The sequence below is a fragment of the Podarcis gaigeae genome, assembly GCF_964106915.1.
Source record: "Podarcis gaigeae genome assembly, chromosome: Z".
Lineage (NCBI taxonomy): Eukaryota > Metazoa > Chordata > Lepidosauria > Squamata > Lacertidae > Podarcis > Podarcis gaigeae.
The window spans coordinates 7,196,108-7,223,820 of record NC_139691.1 but is presented as its reverse complement, the minus strand read 5'-3'; the positions used below and the strand labels follow the sequence as shown (position 1 = coordinate 7,223,820).

At 42.3% G+C, this 27,713-nt stretch overlaps 1 protein-coding gene across 2 annotated transcripts in view; it reads right to left on the bottom strand.

Annotated features, from left to right (window-relative positions):
• The window catches only part of ASTN2 (astrotactin 2), a 661,500-nt gene that overhangs the window by 506,827 nt on the left and 126,960 nt on the right, over window positions 1-27,713 (bottom strand). For both annotated transcript variants that reach the window (XM_083721626.1, XM_083721627.1), the window contains exon 2: window positions 13,310-13,497. In XM_083721626.1, coding sequence (XP_083577752.1) covers window positions 13,310-13,497 — 188 coding nt within the window. The remainder of the gene's footprint in view (window positions 1-13,309; window positions 13,498-27,713) is intronic.

Genomic DNA, 27,713 nt, shown 5'->3' with positions numbered 1-27,713 from the left:
GCGGAAGCCTTCTGCGCAGGGAGGGTGTGGGCAGCGGAGGACCCGTGCTCTCCCCGCTGGTCCCAGGCGCGGAGTCATGGGACCGCCTCACCGATTCCCCCATCTGCCCCCCTTCTCCACTGGTGCTACGCTGATTTCCTTCCCCAGAAGATGTGCTGCTTCTCTCCCTCCCAGGACGCTCTCCAGAATCCCTCTGGAGCCCTCTCTCTCTCTCTGGCTCTGATAGCAGTTCCCTGACAGTAATGTTTCATTCTGAGTTGTTTTATTTGATGTTTTAATGTGCTGTGAACTGCTTTGAAATTTTTCTTTCTTAAAAATATAAAGCAGTATAGAAATGAAATGAATAGGAGTCCAACATCCACACTCTTTCCTCCAGAAGAAGCAGCCTAGAAGGAGTTGCTGATAGTTAAAATGTCAGCTCACAAAAGTAACCCTTCCATAGATCTTCAGGTCCCCAGCAGTTGATTGTGATCATCAATTGTATCCTGTACAATTATTAATAACTTTACAAAAAAGGACCAATAAAATATACAATGATCAACAATCTCATGTAGCCTCAGTACAATGTAATTACACATCATTGTGTTCTAAAACATCTGACAGTGCTGACTAAATATTTAACTGATGTGCTTCAACTTCTGTCACTGAAGAAGACTTTATAAGTTGAAATATGTCTGGCATGTTTTTCAAAGAACATCTGGTTGGCGCAATTATCATCAGCAGGATACAATTGTTTTGGACAACCATATCTTGGAATTTCAATGCTGTGGTGTAGTTATTATTTAGTGATACATTTAGTCAGCACAGTCAAATGTTTTATAACCCAGTGGTATGTAATTACATGCAGTTTTTGCAACTTGTTGTTGAGAAACTACGCAAGCTTGCTGCTTAATAATTGTATATTTTATTGGTCTTTCGAACACCTATTTTCTTTGTAAGGTTTTTGATTTTTAAACACCACACAGCATAGAATTGCAGAGCTGGAAGGAACCCCAAGAGTCATTTAGTCCAAGTAATGTTGAGTATGATCCCCCAACAACCCTCTGAGTTAGATCAGGTTGACAGAGATGAGTATATCAAAGTTTCATTGCTGGGCATGGATTTGAACTCAACGCACTAAGCCACACCACCACACTGGTTCTCAACAACCTAGAGGTAAAGAAGATTCAGAAAAGGTAGGCAGTTTGACTAGGTCTAGCAGTCCTAGACAAAGCCGTGGTAGTCAGCAAACTACAGACCTACCATAACAAATAAAAAGGAGCTTGTTTTATGTAGTAACATGGGCTGGATTTAAGTAGCTGATACAGAACACACATTTGTGAGCTGGTCCATTATAAATAGCATTCCTCCAAGTTTGAAAACCAAAAAGCAAGTACTGCTGCTCAATGTCTCTTTGTTCAGGAGCATCTTTTAATAACAAAATTAATACTTGTTTGTTTGTTTGTTTCCCCGTTAATATCTCCCCAATGATACTTAACATTAATTACTACATTTAAAGGAAGTTCCGTCTTCATTACTGTCATCACCCCTTTCTCTTCTCATCTTGAACATCTGAAATTTGTTTTCGGTTGTGGTGGGGGTGTGAGTGGAATATGCAAAAGCTGAATGTTATTTATTCGCTTTTTTAATTTGTGCAATGTCAAGTACAAAGGAATCAATATTTTTGTCATTACGCCTGCTGTCATCTCCCCCCCCCCCCCGCTAACCTCCCGCAGCACCATAATCTTAGCTGTCATTTGAGTTTTAATTGTGTTGTTTCCTCTTGTGTGTGGAAGTAAATCTTATCTGTTTTGGATTAAAATTCAATGAAGGTCACAGCGGCTCGAAAATTTACCAGGCTGCTGCAATTAATGTTCATTTGGCTTTGATAAATTGGAATGTTTCCCCACAATAGGAGTGGAGTGGATTTCAGAAGCCATAATTCTTCCATTACCTCAATGATTTCCCTTGCATGATGGAGCAACCTGTCACTGCTCTGTTTGTCATCTGTCACTTCAAGGTTCTGGGCATATGCCTGATATGATTTATTATGATTATTTGGGCTGCTTGTGTCAAAACATTTAAAACCACTAATTATTCTTCCCCTGTAAAATGCTGAATTAAACAAAATGAACAACGTACCCCTCCCTCTGCTCTGCTTATTCCCCAGCTTAATTATAATTCCCGGTCATTATAAATCCTCGCTAAGGGCTTCCTTTCACATGGTTTATTTCTGAGACAATGGCTGGTTTAGAATCTTTTAAGAGGTGTACCTGCAGGTTCCATCAAACCAGGTGGTGATGGGAAGTGCCACGTAAATGATATGGTACTTCACACCAGCTCACATCTGTTGCTTCTTTGCAAAAAGGCAACTTTCCCAATGGCTGAGTTATGAAGCTATGCAACTACCTTCAGTGAGGAAAGCAAATTTACTTATTTAATTAAAACCTACTAAAAAACCTTTTTCCCCTTAAAAAAATGGAATTCCTTAAAAACCCCATAGTTTAGTCAGTGTCAGGGTTATCCTAAGTGAACCACAATCCAGTAACAGCAACTTAGGTTCTGTGCTCAAAATAAATCATGGTAATTAATGCACCATATGCAAATATGCTGATGTTGAATTAATCTGCTCAGCCTGCATATTTTTGCACAGTGATTTATTACAGTGATATATGTACTAATATGATATATTCTGCAATCCACAGGCTAGGTTTTTGTCAACTTTTCAAAACTGACCCCCTTTCTAAAGTTATTCACCTTTCAGTGCAGGCTGAGGTTGTGGCTGAGTGCTCTGAGGGGGAGGAGTTACAGCCTAGAGGAAGCCAGGATGAATTGAGGGAGGAGTTAGCAGCCACAGCAGTCAAACTTAGCTCTTTGCAGATTCTGGGAGCTCATGAACAGGGGAGTTTAATGGGGAGGCCTAGAGGACAATCTCATGGTGTACATAGGACCAAGAGACATGGAGGGCAAGGCAGCTGCTGCAGTGACTTGCAGCACCTCTGCCATGTTTGTCTTTCTGCCAGAGCATATGCAACAGTACACTTGCATCAAGTGCAAGCTGACTGTCTTGCTAGAAGAGAAGGTGCAACAAACTTGAGGCCTGCCTAGCCGCAGCTCGAGCTACAGGACAACATGCAGAATTTCTTGATAGAATTGAGTTGGCTGTGATAGAACAGCAAGATAGATGGGGTGTCCCCAGGAACGAGGAAGATCACCCATTGCAGAAGACTAACCTCTGGAGGAATGTGACACACAGAAGTAGGACAGTCACAAGCCACGTTTTATCATTAGAGTCGCAAAATTGCTTCCATGCTCTTACTTTGGGCACCAATTCTCAGCCAGAGGAGCTAAGACAACAGGTGCCAACCTCAAAAGACACCAAGGGGGCTGTGGAACGTACAGTGCACAGAAGGATTCCTGCCACCCCCCAGAGGAGAAAGAAGACAGGAGGAGATGGACTTGAAGGAATCTTTTTCCATTTTTGATCTAACCGCTTCAGATTTTCTACCTTCCATGGAGACGATAGCGGAGAAAGGGAATTGCTCAAACCATAAGATTTCTGCCTTTGTAACTGATCTCAACAACATCAAAATAAGCTCCAATACACAAGAGGGGATGACTGAAGTTAAGATGATGTAGACCTTAGAAGACTCCAAGCAGGCTTTGGAAGGCACAGCACATGGAATGATTCCTGCCACTCCCAAGAGGAGGAAGAGATGTGTGGTGGTGACAGATGACTCCCTACTGAGGGGAACAGAAGCAGTTGTGTGCAGAGGAAACTGGATATCCCAGGAGGTGTGCTGTCTTCCAGGTGCAAGATTCAAGAAGTCTTATGAAGTCTTATGAAGCCCACTGACCACTAACCTGATTCATGTGGGTACTAATAATACTTCCCTACACAGCCCTTAATGTATAGCAAAGGACCAAACTGTGGGAGGCAGTGGAAGACGTGGGGTCACGAAGAGTCAGACACGACTAAACGACTAAACATCAAATGAGACTATGAACAGGAAGCTGAAAAGCCTTGGGACACAGGTGGTGTTTTCATCACTCCTTCCTGTTGAAGGTCATTGCCCAGGAGGAGTGAGGAAAATACTGGAGGTAAACCACTGGCTGCACAGTTGGTGGTGTCAGGAAGGGTTTGGTTTCTTGGATCATGGTCTGTGCTTCCTTGAGGAAGGAATTATGGGAAGAGATGGGCTGCACCTCACAGCCGTTGGCAAGAATGTGTTTGCTAGGAGTCTCGCAAACCTGATCAGGAGAGCTTTAAAGTAGAACAGGGGTCCTCAAACTACGTTCTGCAGGCCAGATCCGGCCCGCCCATTGCCCGGGATGACCACAGTCAACATGAGCTTCCTTCCCTCTGAACCGCTACTACTGCAAGCAGATGGATCCAATCCCTTCCAGCTTCCGGCAGCGCCTCCTCCCTCTTACTTGGTCGCCCTGCACTCTCATATTCCCCCCCATTGAAATACTTGTAAGTTTATGTTGATTAAAATTGTTCTTCAGTTTAAATATTGTTTTGTTTTTCCTGTTTTTTGGACACTACAAATAAAATATGTGTAGTGTGCATAGGAATTCGTTCATATTTTTTCAAACTATAGTCCGGCCCTCAACAGTGGGCCCCCAGTTTAAAAAGAGACAATGGCCCCCAGTTTAAAAAGTTTGAGGACCCCAGAAGTAGAACTTAAGGAGGAAGGAGACAACATTACAGTCGACAGAAGAGCACCTGGTATTGTGGATAATAGCTTCACTAATGCTCAGGAAACTGAGATAGTGCTCCAGAAACCTGCCAAAGAGCAGGAAACTATAAGAAGGAAGCAGATGGAGGGAACATCTTATGGTCTGTACACAAATGCACAGAGTTGTCTGTACACAAATGCACAGAGTATGGGAAACAAGCAAGACGAATCACATCTTTTAATACATGATGGCAAAGATGACCTGGTAGGCATTAATGAAGCCGAGTGAGATGAGACCCATGACTGGAATGTAGGAATTGATGGGTATAACCTGTTCAAAATGAATAGACCAAACAGAAAAGGAGGAGGAGTAGCATTATATGTAAAGGATGTGTACATTTGTGAAGAAGTCCATGACCTGGAGCATGGAAAGCAGATTGAGTATATGGGTAAAAACTGAAGGAGAAAACAACAACAGTAACCTTATGCTGGGGGTCTGCTGTAGACCACCAAGCCAGACTGAAGACTTAGATGATGCTTTACTAGAGCAGATTACCAAACATTCAAAAAGGAGAGCTATAGTAGTCATGGGAGACTTTAATTTCCCTGATATCTGTTGGAACTCAAACACTGCCAAGAATGTAAGGTCTGACAAATTCCTCCTTGCCTCGCTGACAATTTCATTTCCCAGAAGATGCAAGAGGCAAAATGGGGTCATCTGTCCTGGACCTTGTCCTCACCAACTGTGAGGAACCTATTGTTGAAGTACACAGGAAAGAAAAGCTGAGTGTAGTCAGTCATGCACTCTGGACTTTAAGAAGCCTAATTTCAAAAAACTGAAGGAGCTACTGGGTGAGATCTCATAGTCAGAAATACTCAATGAGAAAGAAGTCCAAGAAGGATGGGAGTTTCTAAAAGGAGAAATATTGAAGGCCCAAATGCAGACAATCCCAACAAGAAAGAAAAGTGGGAGACATCTAAGGAAACCGGTGTGGCTGCATAAGGAGCTTACAGATGAGCTGAGAGTTAAAAATGGCATATATAAGAAATGGAAGAAAGAGGAAATCACAAAGGAGTATAAACGAGAAGTCAATAGTTGCTGGGGGAAGGTCAGGCTGGCTAAAGCTCAGAATAAGCTCAGGCTTGCAAGAGGTTATAAATAATAATAATTCAGCTATGTCTGAAGTAAGAGAAAGAACAAGCAGGTAGTAGGCCCGTTGCATGGAGAAGACAGAGAAATGCTATCGGGTAACAGAGAGAAGGCGGAACTACTCAACACCTACTTTGCCTCTGTCCTCACACAAAAGAAAAGCAATGCCCAAATGAAAAGCAACAACGTAAGGAGGGAGCTGCAGCCCAAGATAGGAAAAGAGGTAGTAGGGTAACCTAGCTACTTTAAATGAATCCAGATCTCCAGGGCCTGATGAGTTGAATTCAAGGGTTCTAAAGGAGCTTGAGGAAGTAATATCAGAGCGTTTGTCTATGATCTTTGAGAATTTGTGAAGAACAGGTGAGGTCTCTGCAGACTGGAGGAAGGCAAATGTTGTCCCCATCTTCAAGGAGCGGGGGGACGGGGAGAGAAGACCCAGGTAACTACCGACTGGTGAGCTTGACGTCAATACCAGGAAAGTTCCTGGAACAGATAGTTCAACACTCAGTCTGTGAGCACTTAGAAAAGGATGCTGTAATTACAAAGGCCCAGCATGGATTTTTCAAAAGTAAATCATGTCAAACAAACCTCATTTCTTTTTTTGAAGTAGTTACAAGTTTGGTGGATCAGGGGAATGCTGTGGGCATTAAGTATCTTTTATTTTAGTAAGTTTTTGGCAAAGACCCCCACAATATTCTTGCAAGGAAGCTGGTAAAATGTGGGTTGAACGAGGTAACTGTAAGGTAGATTTGTAGTTGGTTAGTGGACCAAACCCAAAGAGTATTCATTAATGGTTCCTCATCAACCTAGGAATGAATGAATGAATCTTTATTAGAATCAGCCATCGGCCATACCAATAAAACAACAATATGCTATACAAAGAATAGAAATGAAAAGTCAATTATATAAAATACATTTTAGGGGGTTTGAATCAGTAGTCAAATAGTGCATCTTATTCTAATTTGCCTCAACCTAGGAAGAAACGACAAGTGGGGTGTCGCAGGGTTCTTTCCTGCATCCATTGTTGTTCAACATCTTTATAAATGACTTGGATGAAGGAATTGAGGGGATACTCACCAAATTTGCAGATGACACCAAGTTGGGAGGGGTAGCTAATGCTGTAGAAGACAGAATCAGAATTTAAAATGGTCTTAACTGATTGGAGAACTGGGTGCAAGCTAAAAAATGAATTTTAATAGGGACAAATCAAAGGTTCTGCACATAGACAGGAAGAACCAGCTGCACAAATATATGACGGGGGACACCTGGCTTATAAGCAGTACATGTGAAAAGGATCTAGGGGTCTTTGTTGACCACTAGCTTAACATGAGTCACCGGTGTGATGGAGCAGCAAAAAAAGAAAGAAAACAAAAGGAAGAGTCCAGATCAAAGGAAGTAATAATCCCACTCTATTCTGCCTTGGTCAGACCACACCTGGAATATTGTGTCCATGCTGGGAGCCACAATTTAAGAAGGATATTGACAAGCAGGAACATGTGCAGAGGAGAGCTAATATAATCAAGGGTCTGGAAACCAAACCTTATAAGGAACCGTTTAAGGAGCTGGATATGTTTAGCTTGGAAAAGAGAAGACTGAGAGGAGATATGATAGCCTCCTTCAAATATCTCAAGGTTTATCCCATAGAAGATGTAGCAAGCTTGTTTTCTCCTGCTCTGGAAGGTAGGACCTGAACCAATGGATTCAAGTTACAAGAAAGTAGATTCTGAGTAAACATCAGGAAGACCTTTCTGGTGGTAAGAGCTGTTTGACAGTGGAACAGAGTCCCTCAGAAGGTAGTGGATTCTTCTTCTTTAGAGATTTTTAAGCAGAGGTTGGATAGCCACCTGTCATGGGTGCTTTAGTTGAGATTCCTGCATTGTTTGGGGGCTGGACTAGATGACCCTTGAGTCCCTTTCAACTCTACAATTCTTTGATTCCCCCCACCTGTGCCCACACCCTCTTATTCTACCCATAAAAATGTGCAAATCCTTACAATGTTCATGGTGTTCATTTAAGCATCTAATCCCACACTGGTATTAGATAAAAAATAGAGCAAGATTATCTCTGACCTAAAACCATATAAAAGGAATCGTTACACAAAACAAAGAAGCAACTCTTTCCAATTGTTTGACTCAGAATACAAAGGGATGATCTAGAAATGGAGGAAGCAGTCACCCTCTCCTCAAACACACACTCAATGAGGGTCATCTACCAGGGAACAAGCAATTCAGCCAGGTCTAGGATTTTAAAAAAGTAATTTCTGGTAGAAAACTGTGGGCTAAGCAAATTCACACGCCATGCTCTGCAAAACCATGACTTTACCTGAATGTCCCGGCTTTGGAGGGAGGAGACCACTTTGCCACTTCATTGGCTGTTTAGACAAGCACAACAGCTAAGACAAAGTTTTGCTTATGGTGTCGTCTGAACACAGCACTGTGCTTAAGGTCTCTCCTCTTTCACCACTGTCTATGGCCAAAGACCCCAACATTTCCCAAGAAGAAATCAATACATTTCTTGTCAGGTCCCCCTTCCTAATCACAACAACAGCAATACTGCTTCCCCGCTTCCTGCCATAGAAGCCCTGCACACTTACTCACAAGTAAGCTCCCTCCTAAGCCTGAGCCCAGTGAGCTCCAGCTGGGTGCCAGGGAAGCAAGAGGGCAGTTCCAGAACCAGGCGCTCGCATCAGCAGCTAATTTAAATTGAGAGCAAATTTAATAAATAAATGGACAAAGAAGGTAAACAGCCCAGCTTGTGCCAGAGCCTGAAGGATGCACAATCTGCTACATGGCAGTTGAAGGATGGGTTTGTCCTGTTGGGAAGGAGTTTGTTTCTAGGAGCCCCACTCAATTCGGGACATTAGGGACCAAGGGACAAATCTGTGATAGCTCATGTTTTTCTGTGATTGTCTCAGTCGAATCATGGCACTTGGAAGGTATGTTGCCCTATGGTTACAGATTGTGCTGAAGTAGAGAAACCTTAACTTTGATCCCAGGTTTAGACAACACATTAAGCTAAACCATGCCTTAGAGGAGCAAATTGGGAGTGAATCCCTCACTAGGAACCAGCATTTTCATGCAGTGACAGTAAGAAATATTCTGGACTTACCAGGCCAGGCAGACCAGGCCATTATACACTTTACACCCCCACCCCCACCACTTTACAGAGTTTAATTCAGACCTGGGCCAATTCATCTAACCCTCAGGCCTAGTTGTGCCTTAAGAATAGAAGCAATTCCCCACTTCATTAAAAAAATATTTTTAAAAGCATACAGGAGGATTGAACTTGCATTCCCTCACCCCAGACACCCATGCTTTCGCTGCAATTCAGGCCCACGCCACAATTTTACCAGTAGCCCCATGAACTTGGTGTAATAATACTTTCCTCTAAGTCCATGGTTTTCAACCAGTGATCCTTGGCTCCCTGGGAAGACTTGAGGGATGTTCAGGAGAGCAGCAGCAGTCTATCCTTCCTTCCCTTCCTTTGATTTACTTATAGCCCATATCTTCCTGCATCTCTCTCTCTCTCTCTCTCTCTCTCTCTCTCTCCCCCCCCCCTGTCATCGTCCTCTTCCTCTTCCTCACCATCTCCCAGACACGTTTCAGATTCCCATACCCTCCAATGTTCCTTAAATGAAAACAGGGACTTTTCTCACTCCCTTCCCAACTGACCCTCAACACCCCATTTTTTTGTATCTCCCCCAAGCAGTGCATTTCCTGTCAGATGAAGGGCAAGTGCCACCCCAACTGCATAAATGGGACATAGCACACAGACTCTCCACTGCAGTGGAAAAATACTGTTTTTATTTTGCTAAGTTTGGTACATCTTTGTGCTGGCACATATGCAAACACTTTTGATCCAAAACTCTAATGTGACTGATGTTTGGTACTCTTCCAAACCAAAGTTAAAATGCTGTTCTATTTGTAGCTTTTATTAGCAGTCTGTTCTGCAAATATGTTGCTTTCATCACTGCCTCGCCCCAATATTCAAATGATAAATTAGACTGTGCCAGCATACATCTGACCATCTCCGTTAGAAAGTAATTCTTTCTCTCTGCTACGCCATTTTCTGGGATACAGGTTGCACTTGAATTATTCTTGACCATATTTGCTCTTTCTTGACCTGTGTCCATTATTTTCAAAACCTTGTGCATACAAAATTCCATCTCTGGTAATTGCACATCTGTTGCGATTAAAATTTACATTAAATACGTGCTTAATCTGAGTTGACACACTCAGCAAACTGTCTGTTAATTCTGGCAAGTAAACTATATTTCTCACTTCGTTACAAATAGTTTCTCTGCCTGCAACACACTTAAGCAAGCCTGCTCCTTTTCTTTGCACAGATATTCTATGGCCATTTGTGATTGTAACTGTCTCTGATGCGTTTTCATTTAACTCTGAAAAAAGTCAGCATCACATGTCATGTGCATTGAAGCTCCTGAATCAATTAACCATCTAGAAGAGTTACTGTCAACAGCATCAGTTTTCCTCTAACTTGAGATTGCTAGATAGTTCTAATGGAACTGCAAATGCATTTTTAGTTTGCTTTCTGCCACCACCCTGGAACTTTTCTTTATTAGTGCCACTTTGTTTTGTACAATTCTGTGCAAAATGTCCTATTTTCCCACACAAGAAGCATCTAGTTTTATCTCTTTTGCCTGCACCTTGGAAATCAGTTTTATTTTTAAAATTATACTTCTCAGTCTTTTGTACAGCAAATACTTGCGTTTCACCCTCTGCTGCCTTTTCTGCTCTCCTAGCAGCCTCCTCTTAAAGTCTTAATACAATGTATTTTTGTGTGTTCCCGCTAACATGCGCACCAAAAACGATGCTGAAAATAGGCAGGGACGGAAACGGAAAAATTCCCACTTATGTGTGTCCCAGTGACATACAGCGTGGCCCAAAAAGGAACCTGTAAGTGGGGATTCCCTATATCCCACAGGTGAGCTACAAAAAGAACGTGGTTGGTCAAGGGAGCCAAGGACACAAAAAGGTTGAAAACCACTGCTCTAAGCGGTTCATAAAAGCACTTACATAAATAAAAAGGCACTTGTATGATATTGTATCTACAGCTCCAGCAGATGCTACAGATGGAAAGATTAATTTCATTTTCACTTATATGCAAACATAGAGAGCCGGGTTTAGTATGCACTCAAAGCTCCTTACAAGTTTTGTTCACTCCACCTGCAGACACAATCCCTGCCAACACCAGAAACAAAAGGTGGCAGCAAAAAGGGGAAATGGACCCCCCCCCCACTTTCAAAATCTTGGAGCAGGTCAAAGGCCTGACATGGTCCAGCATCCTGATCCTAAAATAGCCAAGCAGACATTCACGGGAAGCATGAAAGCAGGGCTTGAATGCAACAGTGCTCTCCCCAGTTGCAATTCCCAGCAGCTGATGTTCATAGCCATTATGACTAGTAGCTGCTGACAGCCTTATTCTCAATAAATTTGTTGAATCCACTTTTAAAGCCTTGCAATTTGGTAGAAGTAAACTACACAGTTTAGTGATGTGATGTGTGAAGTACTTCCTTTTATCTGTCCCAAGTGAGGAAGAAAAACATATCCCAATCTGCTTTATCCACACAATGCGTAACATTATATGCCTCTATCGCGTTCTTCCCACCATCACAATCTCCTTGCCTTTTCCCCAAACTAAAACATGCAAAAATAAAAAATTATAGAAAGAACTCTATACTCAACACAGGTACCACAACACAGGAACTACTCTACTTGGCAAAAGCAAAATAGAAAAAGAAATAACAGTGGTTTAATCCCCACTACAGCAGCTGTGCAAGCAGAACTGTGGCAATTTACAGCTGAAGTTAAGGTGGAATCAATTACTGTTCCTTGGATAGGTTATCACAAAGCTACCCATCACGAGCATCTTATACAGGTGAGAGGAGTTCAGACATCACCTGTGTCTCCCCCTTGCCTTCTCTCTGAAGAACACCAGTCAGAGACTACTATTCCAGAAGTCTCTCTTCTCAGTCCCAGAAAGTCTGCACAGTGGCAAGCGGCAGCTTTTGAAAAAAGCCTTAACAACAAAAAGCCTTGAAGTGATAAAGCTTCGATTTGCAGGGTGCTGCAGTAACAGATTTGCTTTCTCAGTGCAAACAGCAAAAAACAACCCCCCCCAAAAAAAATACCACTGTGCTGCTGATACCTGCTTGATGAGTGTGATCAAACTTTAAAAAGCATCAAGGTACAGTATATGTTGTCCCATTGCTTTGTCTTTATCTGACTGAATATAGCATAGAAAAGCCATGCTCTTCTGACAGCACTGAAGTCTTCAATTCACATGTTTTGAGTTATACAAGAGATAATGACAACAAAGGCATGTTGAAGTTGTTATCCTATTTGTCATCTAGCATTTACCCTTGCCCTAGAGAGAACATCCCTCCAAACTCCCCCAGGCCACACTTTGCTGCTCTTGTCAAATAATTTAAAAAGGAAATTTGGCTACACAGTACCCAGAGGCAGTGGACCAGCCTGGAACTTTTAAGAGCAGTGGAGTTTAATCATGAACATACTCAAGGCCAGAGGCAGCTGATGTCCCTTGGGACTGGTAAGGCAAAAAGCACAGGCACCAAGGATAGGTGGGGACAAAACCAATAACAAGCAGAGGCAACTAATCCTCGTTTGGTTTGGTCTCTTGCTGCATTCTACAATGAGAAGGAAGCTGACCCAGCCAGGGTCAGTCAGGTCCACTCCCTGGGTTAGTCATAAGCAAGAAGGCAGGCACATAGGGGCTGGCTGAGGGCAGAATGAGGTTGATGGGGCAGTTAATTCTGATAGACCAGCATTCACTGCTCAAGGCATATTCCCTTTACAAAGAAATAAGCCCAAATAGCCCTCCTCCCATGCTAACCTGACTGCTGCCTAGGATCTGGCAGAGAAGCCCTCCTCTGTTCCCTGTGGTGGAAGAGTGGTTGGCAGTAACTAGGGAGGGCATTCTCTGTGGTGGCACCCAACTTGTGGAACACCTTCCCCCCACTGAAGTTTAGCTATCCACCTTCTCCTGCTGTTTTCTGCTGGTGAATGAAGGTGTTATTATTAGTAGTATTACTATTCCAGCAGGCATTTCGCCTTTGCTGGGTAGATGTTTTTATCTGAATATCATTTTAACCTGTCATGCCTGCTTGCTTCCATTGTATTTTGCTGTGGTTTTATAGCAGGGCTGTAACTTATGCAGAAAAGCAGTGTGAATAAAGATACAGGTGTAGATATATGGATATATACATAAATCAAATCCACTTATGACCATAGATAGAGCAGTTGGTCAGTAATCAGCATGGTGCTGATACCACAAAGTCTGCAGGTTTGATCCCAATGAGGGACAGATGCATATTGTAGGGGCTTGGACTAGATGATCTTCATGATCCCTCCCAATTCTATGATTCTATTATTCTTTTGCAGAAGAAGCTGAATGAGGAGAGTGACAATAAAAGAGGGGTGTCTTTGAGATGGTAAAGGGGAGAATGGTGGTCACTCACCATGACGGAGATGTGGAGAATATGCATCTGTTCCTCGACAATCTCTGATGGCTCCTGCAGGGTCGGCGGTGTGTTCCTAGAGAGCTGTTCAGCACTGCTCATAGAGACATGGAAATAGAGGGTGCCATTTTCCAGCCACTGCTGCTTCCAGTGTACCAAGGAAATGTCAGAAACCGTTCCGGACATCTCTGCAAGAACATAAACAAAGAGTTGTTCAGTATATTTAGATACTGTTGAAAAAGGCTTCTTCCTGGGTATCTCTCAGCAACTCCCATTCTCAACAGTATCCAAGCTTAAAGATTATGTAACTGCATGTAACTGCTCAAAATATCACAAATTGCAGAGTTTGAAAGGATTCCCAAGGATTTTCTGGTCCAACTCCCTAGAATGCAGGAATCACAGCTAAAGAATCCCTGTCAGATAGTCATCCAACCTTTGCTTAAAAACCTCCAATAAAAGTCCACCACCTTCCAAGGTTGCTCATTCCACTGTTGAACAGCTCTTATCATCCCCTTTGACAACGTGCTATAGATCAGCCTTCCTCAACCTGGTGCTCTACAGATGTTTTCTTCTACAATTTGCAACACTCCATCTGTTGGCTGTGCAAGCTAGAGTTGATGTGAGTTGTAGTCTGAAATATCTGGAAGGCAACAGGTTGGGGAAGTCTGCTACATCTTTCACAGCAAAGGTGTCCAATGAAGCCCTCTGCATTGTGGACCTTCTGGGAATAAGGCAGAGGGATCCTGCCCACCCTGTGGCCAAGTTCAGACATAATGGGATATTATGATTTCCAGCTACATGAATAAGGAGTGTGAATGCCACACTCCCACCCAATATCTCTTTATCTTTCAAAGCTTCATACAAATTCTGGTTTCAAACAAAGCTTGAGTTTCCTGCAATGTACAAGCAGAGGCTTACCTAGCTCCTCCAAAGCTGGGAGAGATCATGGACCAGAAATTTTAAAAGTTTGTTGCCTTTTGCATCCCAGAGCCATTGGAATTTGGTTGCTCTGCTCCTCCTCTCCTCCTCCCCCTCCCCCGTCTGCTTGCCTTTCTGCCTCCCTCCTTCTGCTCACTGCTTCCCCTTTCACCTCCTACCTCTTCCTCTTCCCTTTTCCTTCTCCTACAAATCAGTGCCCACTCTGCTGCAGTGATGGCCTATGCCAGCAACTGGATTCCTACACCGAGGTGAACAGAGGAGCCTGCATGCCTTGCCCAGCAACCCAGAGCAGTGGAGGAGCAGCCCAGGGTGGACCCCAAATCACTATGAGCCAGAGTGGAGAAGCACAGTTTTTGTGCCCCCCCCACCCAGGCCCTTGGCAGTGGCCAACCTGACCAACCCCTAGGTATATCCTGTGCCCAAGCTCAGGAACTGTTTGTTTAAATTCTAATTTTAGTGAGAATAAACCAGGATAAAACAGTGGTTTCAGATCATTAGATAAACAAACTCCTTTGGATGGCAGGGAGAACAGTGGCCTGTCAGAAATGAATGCTTCAGGTCTTCTCTTTGCAGCCATAAAAGAGAAGTGGGAAGGAGGAGCAAATTGAGTCCAAGGCTCACTACAGCTCATTCACATGGCACAATTATGGGGAAACTTTGTCCCTCCAAATGTTGCTGAACTACAACTCCCATCAGCCCCAGCAAGCATGGTCAATGGCCAAGGTTGATGGATGTTGTAGTTCAGGAAAATTTGGATGGCCAAAGGTTCCCAACACCTGACATAGCAGGAAAAAATGGATTCCCATTATATCTTAATCAAGCCGCAGGTTATTAAGACAGGAAAACCATTTCAAATCCTTATATAATAAGAAGCAAGTCATTCACAATGTCTGCCTTCGACCCTTAGAATTGAACCCCAGATGGTTTGGTGACCCTGGGCCAGTTGCCCAAATTTTAGGTTATTCAATTTGATGCAACTTTATTAGGCCACTCGTATCTAAGAAGTTCCTGGTGATAAACACGTATACACTGCACGCAAAACCTCTTCCAAATACCACCAAATTAAAACTAGTACAAACATTGCCAACAGCAGAACACAAAACACTCAACCTGCTTAGGCTCAGCTACCAAAAATGAGCTGAAATTGAAAGATCCTACACCATTTCTGAAAGATACTCATGAATACAAGCAAAAGGAGCAGCCATGCACAATCTTCTAGTCTTAAAAGGGGCTTGCCCCTGGCTTCAGAATTAAGATATGCAGTAGCTGCTCTTGGAAAGATTGTAGCCAACAGCTACAGACTTCAATATTTTAAAATTCTGCTCGTGTCAAGGACTCATATGCCCCTCTGCGCAAGAGAGGTTTTCTGCTCCACGTAAGTTCATTTTCCTTTCTACAACACTGGCCCCCAGCACAAACTCCCCATTTTGCAGTACTGAAAAGATAGCTGATGTGAGTTTAAGCTGGTGGAACAGATATGAACAGGCAAAGCAGACCCTATCTAGAAAGTGAAACCCTTTGCGTGGAGCTTAGCTTACCTGTCCATCAGACTTATCCCCCTCCACCCCCTCACAAAACTCCCACTGTTCTATAGCTGCCTGAATACCCAGCTGCTGTTTTCCCCCTTGACAGAGACAAGGTTAAACCATTATTGCAAACTCCCTTACTCAGCACTTTGCTAATTATTCTATCGACATATCCAAGACAGAGGCATTGCCACTTGAATCCCAAACGAGGACAGTTAGTGGCCCAGGTCGCTCATTATCCAACCAGGAACAAGGACAGGAAACACAAACTTCCATCTAATGGTCCTATCTGAATACTTCAGGAGAGCTGGGGAATAAACGCCTATCAACAACAGCAACATAGGTAGCTGCCTTATACTGAATCAAACCCACAGGGTCATCTACCGCAGTACTGTGCACATCGACTGGACTGGAAGCATTTCTCCAGGGTTTCAGATGGGAAATCTCTCCCAGTCCTGCCTAAAGATGCCAGGAATTGAACATGAGACCTTCTGCATGCAGGACACATGCTCTTCCCTGATAAATTAACAATGCTTTGTTTGCTTGTTTATTAAAAATGTGTATTCAATCTTCCTCGGAAGCTTTTAAGTGAGCCAACAGATATCACATGTGCCAATATAATACCTGGGCCAGAATATAATTGTCCTTCCAATTCTGCACTTCACAAAAGCTCACAATACAATCCTCAACCCAAATAACATGCCAAAATGCATTAAAAAAACTGCAAAATTTAGGACAAAATAACCTCATGTTGATTTTACCTCAGAGTACTGTAGGAACGGGTCATTACAGACTTATGAATGAACACATGCAGAAACTGACGTAGCAGAAATACAGTGATCCATCCAACACTACTCATAGATACACATTTAGAACTTGCCTACATCAAACTGCATTGTTCTCCTGAGTCATTCCTGAACATCCGTTTGTTTTGAAAAGCATTTCCTAGGCACTACACTACCCACTGCAACACTTCTGACTCTTCATCGTTCAGGCTTTTCATTACCATTTCCCTCCCACTCTCTCTCTCTCTCCACCCCCCCTTCCTGTTTCGTATGTTTAATACAGACAGTAAGCCCTGTGGGCAGGGACTGTATTACTGCTGCTTTCTGTACGGCGTCTAGGATGTGAATGATGCTAAACAAGCATTAAATATTAATACTGATAGCAGTAGACAGTAGACTCTGAAATTGTGAAGAAAATATGGAGAACGACCAAGTGGTACACACAGAATGATGACAGGAGATCTCTTGGCTGGGTCGCAGTTTCTCAAATGTGGTGGCTAAGGAAGTTCGTGGTAGACAGAACCCAAGGGGCACTGTGGTGCAGCGTTCTGCTTCCCAAATGGGGAGCATCAGTGCTGCAGCCTGCTAAATGCCACCTGCACCCTGGCCACATCACAAGCCTCTGCCACAACAAGGCAGAAAAGGGAAGTTATGAGGAAAAGGGAAGTTAAAGAAGAAAAGGAAAGTTATGGGGAATGGAAGTCTCCTTCCTCTGAGGTTTAAGGCTGGAGCAGGCCAGGAGTAGAATTAGAGAGAGAAAAGGTCATTAGAGAGAGAAAAGTTATGGGGAATGGAAGTCTCCTTCCTCTGAGGTTTAAGGCTGGAGCAGGCCAGGAGTAGAATTAGAGAGAGAAAAGGTCATTTCAAACCAACTAACTAACTAGGAACAGAAATAATGAATATACAAGAAGAAGTCTGCTGTAGGTACATGTACAAGAAGGAAGGATGAATGCATATGCAGCCTGGAAGTGGAGTAGGGCACAAGTTGAGTGTGAAAGGAGAAGCAGGAAAGGAAGACCCTCCAATTGTCACTTTTTCCCAAGGGCATCCCTGATTTAGAGAAGCCACCCGGGTTTATTATTTGATCCTGGAATGTCCTGCTTTTCCTTAGAATGTCCCTATTTTCATTAGAGAAATGTTGGAGGGTATGGAGTTATGTTGGAAGCTGCCCAGGTACCAGGGTATAAATACAGTGGTACCTCAGTTTTCAAACGTAATCTGTTCCGGAAGACCGTTTGACTTCCAAAACGTTCAAAAGCCGGAAGAATTTACTTACGGAAAACTCAATATGCAAGCCCGCATGACATGTTTTGACTTCAGAAAAGCATTCGAAAACTGAAACGTTCAACTTCCGAGATGTTCAAAAACCAAGGTACCACTGTAATAAAATTGTCATTATGGAATGGGACGTCCCTATTTTCATCAGAAAAAATGTTGGAGGGTATGGCAAGGAATGGCAGGACAACAACTATTTTGAATGGCATCTTTGGGCAAGGGAGGGGGAAATATAAAAGAACCCTTCCCCACTTTAGAGCCTAAAATAGGAAGGCTAAGTCCAGGGTCAATCTATGGACTTACCTATAGGAAATTTAAGCTATAGAACTCCTTGCTGTAACAATGATATTGTTATAGCAAAGAATTTGGCAGTCTTCAAAGATGTTTTAGGTAGTAATGGAAAATTATTCCAGTAACTGCTAACTGATTAGGACACACCTTGCATCTACCTGCTATACTACTTGTCACCTCTCAAGCAGATCCTGGAGGTAGAAAGTTTCAGAACCACCAAGCTTGTCTAATTAGCATCCATTCATTGTTACTAATGGATTGAGAAAAGGGAATCCTTCCCATAGCAAAGTTTGGGGAGTGGGGCATTGGGGGAAATAGCCAGAGAATATTTTTCACTCCAGGTCACTTCACGGAGTTGAAAGGCAGCGTGGCAGCACACAATGCTCTTTCCTGCTTCATCACTACTGTTCAAAAGGGGGAGATGGGAACCATCCTCACAACCTCATGCTAACTAGGCAGCGAGGGAGCTCAAAGGTTTCATGGGTACGGGAGAGGTCCTTGTGGCTGTTGTTGTACTCACAGGCACCATGTTGGCCACTGCCAAATTACAAGGAAGCATTCATGGCCTTTGGCACTATCCCCCTTATTTCAATTGAATGGAAACACTTCAGAACAAGTGACTTCCTTTAAATATTTAGGGACATAATAATAATAATAATAATAATAATAATAATAATAATAATAATAATAATTTTTTATTTATACCCCGCCCTCCCCAGCCAAGGCCGGGCTCAGAGCAGCTTACAAACAATAATAAAAACAATAAGAATGATTACAACTTAAAAACAAAAATAAAATACAACATTAAAATAATGGAACATTAAAATATTAAAATGTAGCCTCGTCACAGGAGGAGAAGGAAAAGAAAACAAAAGAGAGAGAGAGAGAGAGAGAGGGGGGGGGGAGGGAGGGAATCAAATTGGCTCCAAGCCAAAGGCCAGGCGGAACAACTCTGTCTTACAGGCCCTGCGGAAAGAAATCAGATCCTGCAGGGTCCTGGTCTCATGAGGCAGAGCGTTCCACCAGGCCGGAGCCAGAGTTGAAAAGGCATAGTTTGGGCATGCTTACATTACATTGGGAATTCTTACATCCAATGCATACTATATTACCGTTTTCCACAATTCTACTTTTCGGGGAAGAATTGAGGGTTCTGGACAAGACTGAGGACATCCAGATAGTTCAAGAAAATCTTTAAATGCCCCTTTACCTCTTCCACAGGGGATAGTAGTTTCATATGCCAGAGAAGCCACAAAGCACCCCCTTTAGTTGCTAAGGCTTCTTAGCTTTGCTTGGTTACTAAAAGGTATTAAGGACTGGATTCTGATAAGAAATCAAAATGATCCAAGGTTATCCAAACTACGCTTGTTGGAACAAGCTGTAAAAACTGCTGATAAGTCTCCTTGGTATTCCAACCTAGTCATCCAATATAAATCAACGCTCCCCACACCTGGCTGAAATCCATCTAGGACAGCTCAATCAGGGCAAAGCAATAAATATGTTTAATCTATAGTGCTTGTAATAAACATCTCCCAGTACATAGAGATTAAATACTCTTAAATTGCTCCTTGAATGAAAACTTAAGCTGCATTCCTAACCACACTTACTAGGGAGTAAGTGCCATTGCTCAGGACTGCAGAGTCTGCTGTGTTTTGGGAAACTTATCAGATATGATGCCTTCCAAAATCTGAGAAGGCTTTTCTCATAACTGCATCCTTCATCCGGAGAGAATGTGTGCTTGTGGAACAAAATGGACAGAAACATTAAAACATTTATCTATTAAACTGCCCCCTCACTGATAAAACAAGGTGAAAATGACTTTCTCCCATCAAAAGGATATATCAGTTCTGCCTAATTACAAAGGAAAACTGAAGCACCGTTTTTTTACAAGGACCTTGGTATTAACTATAGTTGGGAATTGGCAAATCAGTCAATTTCAGTTTCTCATTTTCCAATACATTCAGTTATCCAAATCAGTTTGTAAATTTTAAAAAGTCTTTATGAAAATTCATCAAAACTTTAGTGTGAATTTCTCCTAATATACACCTTTTTGCAAAGCTTATTTTTTCTTTTAGAGTTTCCATATTATGATGCAGTTACAGATAGGTAGCCGTGTTGGTCTGCCATAGTCAAAACAAAATTTTTTTTCCTTCCAGTAGCACCTTAAAGACCAACTAAGTTAGTTCTTGGTATGAGCTTTCGTGTGCATGCACACTTCTTTCGTGTGCATGCACACTTCTTCTTCTTCAGGTGTATCTGAAGAAGTGTGCATGCACACGAAAGCTCATACCAAGAACTAACTTAGTTGGTCTTTAAGGTGCTACTGGAAGGAAAATTTTCATATTATGATGCATCTGTGTATGTCATTTTCATTATTACATGCAGTTTATGCAAACTTTAGCCTAGCATATGCATTTTTGCACACTATATGATTGGAGAGTTGCAGCACAAAATTCAGAGAAGTGTTAACTTCAAAGGATGGTAATGTCACATATTGTTTCAGTATGTGTAGATTAGGTACGTTTGCCTTTAACTGCAACCTTGATCACATTTGTACCCCAACCCCTACTCATAATATAGGGTTGCCATACGTCTGGAATTTCCTGGACGTAGCTGGCAAGATTGGTCATCAGAAACAGTATCTGGGCTGAAATGACTTAAACATCTAGGAAAATCTGGACATATGGCAACCCATGTTGGCAGTGTTGTTTTTGGCGATCTGCCTTAGCTCAAAAACTTCATTTTTTTTCGGACTTTGCTCAACAACTTTTCTTTCTGGATTTTCACTTTTTGAAATGTGGCACCCCTTTCATAATACATTTGGCCTGCATAGCTGGCCATTAGAGCAAATCTTCTGAGACTCAATGCTGACTGTTGGAGGGGGGGGGTATTTTGTTGTGTTTTAGAGTATGTTTTCATTCTGTTGAAACAGCTAAGTTTCAGCATGAACTAACTTTTCTAACACTGGCACTGTATACTTAATGGCTGTTTTCACTAATCAATCCTCCATAACCACAATTCTCTGAACTGAGTACCCAAGAGAAAACTTGTGGGTCACACTGGGTAGTTCAGTGAAAAATGTCAACATGAGGTGCATGGGCAGCAAAAAGACAAATCCATATTAAGAATTATTAGGGAAGCTTAATATAGTTAATGTCCCCTTGGTTATATGTGCTGGGCATGAGGGTCAGATTCAGGGCTCTGTCAACAGGAGCATCATTTTCGAAGACTTGGGGATTAATAATACTGTTCTACCCTGCCTTTGTAATATCTCATTTAGAGCACACTGTACTTTTCCACAGATAATTTGATTAGATAATGCATGACCTAGAAGACTCAAGATGCTGTGCAGAAAGGAATAATGATGATCAGAAGGGAATCTATGGATTCTTAATCTCAGAAACAAGAGGGGGAACAATTGCCCAAGCTTTCCTAGGCCAAACAAACAGAAAGAGCTTTGAACTAAAAGGGGAAAGATTTATGAAAACATGTGAAAGAACTTCCTACTTAATTTTATTAAAATATTTGTGCTTTGCCTTTTGATCTACAAAGTCACACAAGGCAACTAATAAGAAATGTTTAAACTACAACAAAACAAGTATCAGTAAGCACCAATAATACACAATAAAAAGAACCACCAAAGAAGCAAAACTCAACACAACTATCAGCAGCAATAATTAATTAATAAAAATCTGTATTGTAAAATCCCAAAAGCTGGACAGGAGAAACACCCTTGCCTGGGGACAATAGTGGGATGGGTAAGCTGCATGGAATCACAGATGGGGAGAGCACTGTTGCATTCAGGTCCTGCTTGCAGGCTTCCCATGAGCAACCTAGTTGGCTGATGTGAGAACAGGATGCTGGACTTGAAGGACCTTTGGCCTGATCCAGGTTCTTTTATACATTATATTCTCTCCTGAGAACAGGGTGTATCAGATGGTAGAGGCACATAGAGCAGAGGGAAGAACTTAACGTACATATAAGAGAAAGCAATTAATCAGGTACCCCAGACCCAAACTGTGGAATAAAGTACTTTGGTAAGATATTAAATTGCCTTCTGTGGTTTTCAAGGGAGGTCTCAGCAAACATACACTCAAGATGCTTTAGGTGTTGGCAAAACCATGGTTTGAGCTTCTAGACTTTAACAGGCAAGCCAGGATCTTGAACTAGTTTTTTGCCTCCCCCACCATATGCTTAGAGGTTGGCTTCACAGATTTGGAAGTCCACCCCCATCTCCACAGTGCGGACTCTTTTTGAGGTGCAGAAGTTCACTGCCCACCTATCTGAAAGCACTGGGAGCTGTCATCAGGAGATTTGGAGTAAAGTGTCACCATTATGCAGATGACACCCAATACTATCTTTTTTATCCATCTGAATCAGAAGAGGAGGCAAAGGTGCTAGGCTAGTGCTTAGAAGCAGTGATGGCTGGATGTGAGCCAATAAATTATATCAAATTCTTGAAAAGTCAGATGTGTTACCTGTTCCACATTCACTAGTAAAGGAGGTAGAGAGATGGGCTGTTCTGGATGGGAATGAACTCCCTTGGAAGGATGAGGTCTGTAGCTTGGAAGTGCTCCCAGATCCAGCACAGTCAGTGGAGGCTTTAGGTGGTCTCTGTGCCCAGGGTTGCCCACTTCCATCTCTGGCTGGTTCACCAGCTGCAGACCTTCAGTTACAGGAAACCAGGCAGAGGGCCTTCTCGGTAGTGGCGCCCACCCTGTGGAACTCCCTCCCACCAAATGTCAAAGGAAAAAACACCTACCAGACTTTCAGGAGACATCTGAAGGCAGCCCTGTTTAGGAAAGCTTCTAATATCTGAAGGACTATTGTATTTTAATATTTTGTTGGAAGCTGCCCAGAGTGGCTGGGGAAACCCAGCCAGATGGGTGGGGTATAAATAAATTATTATTATTATTATTATTATTATTAGACAGGAGTGAGTTGCTCACTGTATTTCATGCTCCGGTAACCTGTAGACTGGATTACTGCAACTATTGTGGGGCTGCCATCGACTATGATTCAGAAATTTCAACCAGGCCAAAATGCAACGGCCAGATTAGTGGCTGTGGTTTCATTTAGTGCCTATATAATCCCTGTTTTAAAGTAGCTGCAATGATTGCCCATTCATTTCCAGACCCAATTCAAGGTGCTCACATTAGTGTTTGAATCCCTAAATGACTTAGGCCCCAAATATTCAAACATCCCTACTAACCTTGTCAGCAGAGAGAAGCAATTCACCTAAAAATGGCAGCACAGGAGAAGGCTTTTTCTGTGACAGTCCTTAAACTGTGGAACTTCCTACTGAGGTGCATCTAGCATCTTTATTGTACATCTCCTGCTGCATGATGTAGGCACACCTTCTTACCTTGACCTTTGACAGGTAAGGTACCTTGTTTTGTGGGATCCACTTCTTTTACAGAATTTATTTTGTTCTGCTCCATTTAGATGAATTTTACATGATTTATTGTATTGCTTACATTTGCTTTTAAAACTGCATATACTATGTAGCCTGATCTTATGATGAAGGGTGGGTTTTAAAAAAATCTTACAAAATAAAGTATTATAATAAATAACTATGGCTTAATGATATGTGAATTCAGTCATGAACAGCAAGCCACAGCAGGAAGTGTGGTTTACAAATCACCTTCAACTTTGATGTCTTGGACTGTTAGTCTCAAAAAAAAATCACAGTTTGTGGGCAGAGTTAGGTTCAGACATTAAGACAATCCATGGTTTGGCCAAACAAATCATGGCTTTCCATTATGCCTGAATTTATCCCTTGTATAAATTCATCTGCCATCAGGACAGAAGGTTAGGCCAAATGGTTCATTATTTTCCAGTTTGGAAGCTATAAATTAACTACTTCTTCTTTCTAGCTGAAAAAGCTGAGTTATCTCAGAAACCAAAATGTGGAGTGTAATATGTTCTCCTGGTGAAGTATGACTTGTAGATAGAATGCAATTTCTAGCCTTCCCACAAAAACCTTCCAAAACAGGAGAGGGAAAACTGGAGCACAAGTGAAAAAGGTTTGGGACAAGTTAAGCTAACCCACCCAAGGTTTCACACACACACACAATAATCATTTTGCTTTTGAAAAATGTGTTCGTTTTAGTTCTGACAACAGAGAAACAGTCCATAACCTTTGGTAGAGAAACATTGAAAAAGCACTAAAGCTTCAAATAAAAAACCTTTTTTATGAGGTATATAAGAGGTGATGTAACCAATATCTGTATTTTTAAGAGGGCGTGGGGGAGAACAGCACCATGGAAACCCACTCAAAACACTTCTGTTTGTCAAGTGCTACAGAACCCTTCAGCTGAACCTCAATAGCAATAACAGTACTATCAGGAGACCTAGAATTTCTTGCACCTGCAAGAAAAGGATGAAATACAGTACTGTGAGTCATGCCCTGGAAATATGAGAAACCCATACATAGGGGCAGCTAAATAGACAGAGATGTCATTGTAGCTGAAAGAAGACATTAAGTAGCTTGGTGGATGTTCTGCTAATAACTGATGAAACAGATAATTCAGGTTAGGAAGTGGGATTTTGTTGCTGTGGGGCAGGGCTAGAGTTGTTCTGCCATACGAGACTCCTTAGACTTAAACCAGACATAAAATATATTTTTCACAGCACTGTATGTAGCCCTGTCTGGAAAGTGAGAGTTTTATCATTTCACTCGCTCTTCGGATCCTAGCTAAGCGAACAGAAGCCGCAAACATTGTGCTTATGTAGTTGGTGCAGCCTTGCATATAACAGCTCGCCTGGCAGCCATAGAGTTCCAAGCAACTGAGTGAGCAGAGGAGGCAACAGCAAAGTTAACAAGGAAGGATTGGTTTGGCTGGTTTTCTTGCCTCCATTCACTTGCACAGTGCAGGCTTCAACCTGTGCTGGTACACGAGGACCTATTTTACTTATACTTACCGTACTTTTCCATGTATAAGACTAGGTTTTTTTAAACCAAAAAATAATGTTATAAAAGGAGGGTAGCCTTACACACAGGGGCAATCTCCCCCCATTTTCTTAATTTTGAGTCCCCCAAAATAGGAAGCATCTTATACATGGAAAAATACAGTACAGTAATTATAAATTTCCTCAACCATCTTCCAAAGAGCTCAGGCAAACACACCCACTCCTCTAACCCTTATTCCCCCTCTCTCCCTCACAAAAAAACATTATGGTAAAAGCCTGGAGTGATGGTAGTTAACCCGTACTCCCACTCACAGTGTGAGCTTCATGAATTAAGAGGGATTTGAAAGTTGCTCTGTAAAACAACAATAACAACAAAAGAACTGTTTCTCAGCAACACTGGCACTTTGGACCCACATCAAAAGTCTTAGGTTGAGAAAGACAGCTGTACTGCATAGCTCCTGGGAAAAGGGGCAGCAAAAGTTTGAATGGCCAACTCCTTTAGATGTTACTGCACTGATCTTTAGAATGTGATATTATAATGTTCAGTGTTTGACCACACTAAAGAAAAGGCCTTGCTCAATTGGCCAAATATTGGCCAAATATTAAAACCACTAATTTAGTAGAACAAATCCATCCATTACAAAAATTCTAGTTAGCAATTATGAAACAAATTATATTCTAAACTATAGCAATCAATCACTACAGCTAATGATATTATGCAAATATAAATGTGAACAATATTCATGAGACTGAGAAGCTCTTGGCTTTTATCCTAGAATCTCGGCGATGACCAAGGCTCATTATTTTTAAACCAAGCTACTCATGTATACATTGCACCATAGGAGCTAACTCCTAGGGGCTGAGGTCCCTTGCCCCCCCCCCATAAAATATTTGAAGGGGCCAGATCCCTTCAAAATTAATGGGTATTGCCATTCAGATGCTGTGTGTGTGCTGTGTCATGTGATTGATTATGTGGGGTGGGGCTTACCTGCCCCCTCCCCAATATTTTATTCAAGTTGGCAGCCCTGCACTGCACAACCCATGCGTAGTTATGGTGTCAAAGCAGGAAAGTCGGTGCCTGTTCTTAAGTGAGCAAGTATGCGCACTCAGATTTCTGTATTTAGCAAGCCAAAAGACTTCTCTCCAATTTGCCCTGTCAGATGGCACCACAATGCAATTAAAACTGTCACACTCTTGGCTTCACAGAATAGCTGACATCACACAAATATGACACCACACAACCCCAAATATGAACTGCAGTGCCAAGCACAATGTAATGTGATATTAGTATTAAATGTATTTAGAAGAATAGATAAGAGCTTAGGTAAAGGGTATAGGGACCCCTGACCATTAGGTCCAGTCGTGACCAACTCTGGAATTGCGCTGCTCATCTCGCTTTATTGGCCGATGGAGCCGGCGTACAGCTTCCGGGTCATGTGGCCAGCATGACTAAGCCACTTCTGGTGAACCAGAGCAGCATGCGGAAACGCCGTTTACCTTCCCGCCGGAGCGATACCTATTTATCTACTTGCACTTTGACGTGCTTTCAAACTGCTAGGTTGGTAGGAGCAGGGACCAAGCAACAGGAGCTCACCCCGTCGCGGGGATTCGAACTGCCGACCTTCTGATCGGCAAGTCCTAGGGTCTGTGGTTTAACCCACAGCGCTACCAGCGTCCCAGATAAGAGCTTAAAGGCAGGTTAAAAAACTGTATTCCTGTTCTCTCCTCACAGTATCCTTGTAAGGCATATGTACTTAAGACTTGATGACCAACACTGTCCAGTTAGAACAGGGATAGCCAAAATGGTGCCCTCAATATTTTACTAGACTGCAGCTCCCTCCATCCCTGACCACTGACCGCCTTGGTTAGTGTTGATGGGCATCCAACAAAATCTTAAGGGCAGCACACTAGCAACACCCAAATTAGAACCAGACAAATCTAGAACATGCCTCTCTTCTCTGAAATTTCCCATATCTGTGAATTTCCCTTAGACTAACTAAGACCTTTTCCCTTAGACTAACTTAGACTTTTCCACTGGAGATCCAGAAGTTGCTTTTAAGTTGACACCTTCCAATTTTGAGTTGGATCCAATGTTACTCGGAACAGACCCACTGGAATTAATGTACACAACTAGGGTCCACTGATTCCAGAGGATGCACTCTAAGGAGAACATAGATACAGCCTTTTATCAATATTTTGTTGTGGGGGGGAAAATGTTTTATACCAAACTATTTTATTATAAAGAAAGAAAAAACATACAATTCATGTGGGGTGAAGTGCAAGTGTGAAAATAAGAAATTGGCTTAGCTATTTAATATTCCTTGGTAAGTAGCAACACTGTCAAAGTTCAGAATGAAAATTTGCCCAGCTTGTAATGCTCAGACACATTATGAATTGAGGGTCATTTACCCAGAAATTCTTCTCCGCCTTGGAAAGCAAAATAAGATTAGAACAGTCAGCAGTCAGGTTGGGCAGACTGCTTTGTACACACAAGGGTTCTCTAATGTTAGCCTAATGTTTCCTAAATTATTGTGGATTGGCGGGAACCACAACAGCTAATTACCTACCCAGGCAGCCTGTTCAGCTGGAAACCATCACCTCTATCTGGGTAAACTCTCTTGATTGTTTGCTGTCCCTCTAAACAAATCTAAAACCCTATCTTGCTCCTCAATATATTCA